Raw genomic sequence first — 6,215 nt, 5'->3', positions numbered from 1 at the left:
TGCATATTTTAAAATTAGGATAAATTATACATTAAAAGGCTAGTTCCATTCCCCCAGCTGTAAATAATAAGTTGATTGTCCATAGAATACTTTCTTGTATTGAAACGTACCCTTTGAACAAATGTATTTTAAGTAAAACTGTTCCAATAAAAGATAATATATGTAGTTCAGGATCGAATTGCAGAGTTCTTTATGCTTTCTGAGTTTGGTTGGTTGTTTGCAAATATTTCATCATCCATCTAGGTTCACACCGATATTAGTAGTCAGGTAATGAAACGTCTGTGAGCAAACAACCAAACTCGGAGAGCACCAAGAACCCCACAAATAAAACTGTATGCTGGCAAAAATGTATTTATAGTCTAAAATGTTCTCACATTATATATGAAATCAAATGGGAGGGCTCATTTTCAATGCTGTTTACACATGGTTTGCTGTTTAACTTCCTAGGGTTTCTGGAGTCCAGACTTTAGCAGTTCTAACAATGTTTTGTTCCTTGGGTTGTTTTTCATCAGTCCAAGAGAGTGAATGTCCAGCGATTGGAGGAAGTCCATAATCTGGGTCACTTGGAGAAGGTGTTCCTGGAAGGAAGAGAAACAAAGGAGGGAGCGGGGAGAGAGACAAATAGACTGAGTATTCTCACCATACTCAGACTGGAATAAACACTCTGAACCAAGACATCCCGTTTTCTGTCACACATGTGATAGGGGAGTAGTAGGTGTGCAGTTAACTGTGGCATCATTTTCTTAGTATATAATGTAGTGTTAAACTCACACACCACTTCATCTGGCTCTTGGATAATCTATCAATGTTTTAGGGAATTGAATACTTGCATTACCCCAGCATGATATTTGGGAGAAAGGAGGCTCTCCCCATAGCCAGAGAATAGCATTCTCTCCTGGCTGCCCTTCAGATATGTTGGACTTTAATCCCTATTACAGTCACACTCGCTGGGGATTTCAGAAGCCAAAACCTGGAGGGCACTAGACTGGATAAACAGAGGTAGCACAATATTTGGTCTTTCCCAATGGATGAGGGCTCCCGCAGAGGCTATCTAGATAGCATCCTAATTTGAATCCCAATTTCTTTTGACTGCATGCAAACATTAAGAATACTGTGGTATATTGCTGGGTTTCAGGAACGATCTTCTGACAGTGCTGCAACGATTTGAATGTGAAGAATCAACAGACCATGTGAGGATCGCCTTTGGGTCGGTGCAAGCATATTTCACTAGCAAGCAAACGGGAGGGTGAAAGTTTCCCTGTCTGCTCGTGCATATCCGTGTGGGTACCAGCAACAGTAGCAGAAGCTACCGACCGACACGTCAGTGAGAAAATCCGAGCGCGATTGGAATACTATTGGATACCTATTTGGTGTGCGAAGTCAGTGAGCTTCAAAGCGAGGTTGCAGGTTGCGACGATCTCTCTCACTCCTCGGGGGAGGGGAGGGAATTTAGGGGGGATGGGGCACGTGCGCTTGAGGACGGCCATCTGCAAGGTTTCCACAGCAAGGCCACTGTGGCCAAGGAGCTTCCCTCCCTCTTTTCCTTTGGAGTGCGCTTGACCGGGAAGGGAGGTTCACCCTGCACTTACTTGTGCCCCGATGACAGATGATAACCGTTTTGGGCTGGCATGGGCTCTCGCGGCCCCCGCTGTGCAGAGGTAAGTCGGACTGGACCAGCTCGCTGAGGAAGTTGATGTAGCCAATGGCCAGGCGCAGCGTGTCTACCTTGGAGAGGCGCTTCTCGTAGGGCAGAGTGGGGATATGAGAGCGCAGCCCCTCGAAGGCGGTGTTGATGGACTGCATCCGCCGCCGCTCACGCACGTTAGCCGCCTGCCTCAGTTGCTGCAGCTTGGTATCGGACCGCACCCGCCGCCGCGCTGCCGCGTTGAAAGCCTTGAGACTGCCCCTGGGCGAGGGCACCAGTCCGCAGCAGTCGTAGGTGAAGCTGGCCGACGACGGCGAGAAGGACACCGAGAAGGTTCTCGGAGAAGCTTCGCAGCACAGAGCGGCGTCGGGCACGCCTTCGAATCCGGCGCCACCACCAGTCTCATCGCTGTGGAAGGTGGCCTTCCTGGGCCCGTGGAACAGCGGGCCCAGGAAGGCCACCTCTGCCTCCAGGAGTTCGTCGCCTTCCAGAGGGTTACAGGAAGACTGGTTGGTAAAAAATTCCTCGTCGTCGAAGTAAGATTCTGAAGATAAGAATTCCGTCCCGGCCCGAAAGTGCTCCAGTAGTACCGATTCCATCCCGGACCCGCAGGAAAGTGGCTCGGAAAAGGCGTGAGGGGAGACCACTTGTGGGCGAGTCTGTGCCTTGTTTTTCGCTCCCCCGCCCCACGCCTTTGGCTCCTGCTGCGCCGCGACAGCCCCTTCGTGCGTATTTGCGCTCGTTCTCTCTCACCGACGGATGCAGACTAAAGGGCGGCACGCGAGGATTTTTATTAGTGCAACCGCAGGCGCATGCCATCAACCAATATAGCCAGCCAATCAGGGCTCAGTGAATGTCCTCCCGTGATCAAGGGGGTGTGGGAATATACACCTAGGGTGTTTCTTGAGAGGGAGCAGAATATCCTTTTGCGTCCCCGTTTGATTTCCTTTTACCTGCCAGTGCTTCTTTTTAAAAGCAGGGGGCCTAACGCGTTGGTACAGTTACCTCCATCGTGCGCTGGAGGGATCCAAGGCCCTTGGAGTGTCACAAAGCATCCATCCCTCGGCGGGTTTGGTGTGGCCAAGCTATCTTCAGGCTTTTCTACTCCCCCAGTCTCGGTTCTGCCCTGTGCAAACGCCCATCCATCCTCACTCCATAAGTGGCGGGGCACAGGGGAAGGGAGCTGCATTTGTGGTTGGACCTTGTCCGATCTACCTGAACTTGGAATTAAGTGCCACTAGAATCGGCTTTGGTGGGAAAATACTTAATCTAGTCTAAGAGTATGTCTTATCCAAATTACCTTTCGTGGCCTCTTAGTATCAATCAGCCGTTTCTCTCACTTTTTCCTGCTCATCCATTGCCTCGCCAAGACTCATAACCGCCTCTTTAGACAGGTCGTCATTAGATTGCCCAAAAGAGAGAAACGCAGAGAATTAATCTGAAAGTTTATTCTAGATTTGCAGCATTTTATAGATGAAGAAATACTTGTTTAAAAGCACTTTCCCTAGATTAGTTACACTTTAACACCCATCCACCCCTTTCTGTCCTTGCTACCCTGGATGCTGGAAGATGCTGACTACTGACTTCAAATGTTTGCCAGTCCCTCCAGAGGGAGCAGTCCAGGGTTAAAAGCATATCCTTGAGTTTTGTCACAGCTACTGGGAGTCCAGATGTTAGAAAAACACCTGCTCCATTGGCAAATAACTTGCCTTGGAGGGCCACAACCATGGAATATGGAGACTGTTTACCTCAAATGTCTATGAGCTCACCTAATTAGCACCACCAGGCAGTACCAGGAACCATCCAGATATGTGAGACTCTACCCTGGCTGGGACAGAGATTGACAAGGAGAATACACCAATAATGATGCTGTTGCTATATATCCTCTTTGCTGCTTGTTGAAACTGTATAAAAAGCAATAAACTGTGGAGGCAGACAGACATTTTGGATACTCTGCTATGACTGGTTTCTGAATCCATCAGTGTCTTAGACAGGAAACCAGGATTCAGCATGTCTGGTTTAGGATGTCTTGGTACCCAATCTAAGTGAAATTCTCAAGGGAAGTTATGAGAGTTACCCTGGTAGCCATTAAAAATGTCCCCTACCTGATGGCACCTGCAACAAACCATAATCTATCTTTCTAACATGGCTAAAGTTGAAGGTCTTTCACCCTTCCTTTCTCTTCTTAAGCTGACAGCAAAAGATCTTTCTGCCTGAGGTCAAGATCAAGATTGCTGTTGGTAAAAGGTTGTTCTTGCCCTCCCAGAGAGCAGAGCTGCTGGGATGCCCAGGAAAAATTGCTGGAAAGCCTTTGTACTGCTTCCTTGTAAAGCCAGCATGCCAAAGGTGGATGCCTCATTATCCCTGCCCAGTGCTAGGACTGTAGCAGTCAGATGTTGGAATAGGAATTGGGAGACCACAATTCAAGTCCACCCTCAGCCATAGAAATTCCCTGGATGACTTTTGGCAAGCCACTTTCTCATATTCACTTCATAAACTCCCAGCCTATTGTAGAAACATCACTACAAATCCTCTGTTCTAAAGAAAACACTACATTAATGCAGTTTACACCAGGGGTGGGTTCCAACCAGCTGAACAACCGGTTCGCTGCTGTTTCCAGCCAGCATACAACGGGCAATGCTGGCTGGGGATTATGTACAGTCAGGTCCAATGGATTTCTAAATTAACAGGTACAGAGAGGTGGATTTATAGGATTCTATTAGGAATAACACCAGGCTAGAACCTGGGAGACTGGGAGTTCTAATCCTGCCTTAGGCACAAAGCCACCTGAGTGACTTTGGGCCAGTCAGTCTCTCTCAGCCCAGGAAGAAGGCAAGGACACTTACAGTGTATTGCTAAAAGAAAAATCTTGTGGGGAAAACTACAAGGACCAGTCTTGCCTATTCCATCACCAAGAATCAACTGTTAGTTTTGTTAGAAGTACTGTAATTATTCACTTTAAGTTTGCTGTTTTCCAGACATAAAGACCCTTTTATGTTTTCAGAACTGGACAACAGGATTGCTCATTGCTTCTTTAATCTAGAATAGTAGGTATAATCAAGTAATCACTACTCCTGCAAGTGACTTAAGTGTTCAAGGTACAACCTCCATGGTGAAATTAACTCTAAGATAAAGGTGTCCATGGTTAAAATGACAGCCCCAATTTTGAAATTTTCTGCTTCACTCCCAAAACCTGCTTAATATGTATCACCTCAACTGATCTTGCAAATTTCCTTTGGCATTGCAGTACAGTTCTTTGAGAATTTACTGTTGACTGCTTAAAACATGCTGGATATTGAATAAATCTCTCTCTCTCTCTCTCTCTCTCTCTCTCTCTCTCCCTCCCTCCCTCCCTCCCTCCCTCCCTCCCTCCCTCCCTCCCCACTTTATCTCTTAAAGAGAATATCTTTGAACTTGTCTTTCCGGCTGCAGCAAAGCACACAAGTTTTACATAGTGTCCCTTACAAGGTCTGAGTCATTTCTTTCCAAACACTTGGCCTGAGTCCTTTGGGAGAAGGTCGGCATATAAATCCAATAAAAAACAAAAACAAAACAAAAAACAAACAAACAGGGTCCTCAATCAGTAGATGACTATTTCTTCTTTCTTTCTTTCTGCAGTTAAATAATATTTATAAGGAAATAAATAAATTTTATTCAAGGTTCTGAGTGAAATGTATAAGACAAAATAAGCTGCAATTCTGTATACTTAAGGATGGCTGAAGCAAAATGTTTTTAACATATAAGTTACAAAATTCACTTACTTTAGGTGGCTTTTAAATTACCATGAATTAGACAAATAGAGAATAAGTCTTTGAATTATTACCCATAATAGCTAAGTTGGACCTTCATACTCAAAACTAGTCTGTCAATTATTACATTTTGGGAACAATCTTTTGCAAAGGAAAAAAAAACTATCAGCTTTGCAGCTAAGTGCTGCTTCTCAGAAGCAACTGACATAACCCCAACCAAGTATACTTTGTGTTTTCTATATCAGGACAAACTTTAGTCCAACCAGCTTCTGATACCAGCAATAGCTACCCAGGTGTGCCTGTAAAGGAAAAAAACAAGTTGAAAACAATTTTATTTTCTATAGATGAAGAAGCAGTGGTGCTGAGACTTCCGGAGGTGACGTCACATTGGAGCAGTTACAGGGGAAGACTCTCTGTCCCCCCTGTCTGATTTTTTGTGTCTGGAGGCTGTTAACAGCGAAGCTGAGCCTTGGTGAGGACAGCTTTAAAGAGGGGAAAACACAGTGGTGATGGAGGAAAAGGCGATCCCTCGTTTCGTAGGGTGAAATCCCTGAAATCCGATACGGAAGAGACCAGCTGCCATGGCGTGGTCACAGCCTGGTCCGGAGATGTGACAGCCTGATTATCGGTGGAAGGAGTAAAAAGTGAGTAGCAGCTGAATCTATCGGCGGACAGTGTTAAAAAATGTGATACTCCGAGACACTTATCTAAGCTGGTGGAATTTACAGCAGTGCAATAAAGAGAAAACAAATGATGCCTGAACTGAACTGTGAGCAGTAAGATGATGCAGAATTTGTAGAGAATGAAATGGACTGTAGTTG

At 45.7% G+C, this 6,215-nt stretch overlaps 1 protein-coding gene across 1 annotated transcript; it reads right to left on the bottom strand.

Moving 5' to 3' along the window:
• Positions 1-349: 349 nt before the first annotated feature.
• LOC309400273 (pancreas transcription factor 1 subunit alpha-like) lies at positions 350-2,384 on the bottom strand. The gene is made up of 2 exons (XM_081968687.1): positions 1,590-2,384; positions 350-578 (listed from the first exon to the last, which is right to left on the bottom strand). The coding sequence occupies exons 1-2, from the start codon at positions 2,242-2,244 to the stop codon at positions 436-438; spliced, it is 798 nt and encodes a 265-aa protein (XP_081824813.1). The 5' UTR covers positions 2,245-2,384; the 3' UTR covers positions 350-435.
• Between the last annotated feature and the right edge of the window lie 3,831 nt (positions 2,385-6,215).

This window comes from Natrix helvetica, assembly GCF_964273705.1.
Source record: "Natrix helvetica genome assembly, chromosome: W".
NCBI lineage: Eukaryota > Metazoa > Chordata > Lepidosauria > Squamata > Natricidae > Natrix > Natrix helvetica.
The sequence above is the reverse complement of the archived record's forward strand: the minus strand, read 5'-3'. Positions and strand labels throughout refer to the sequence as shown.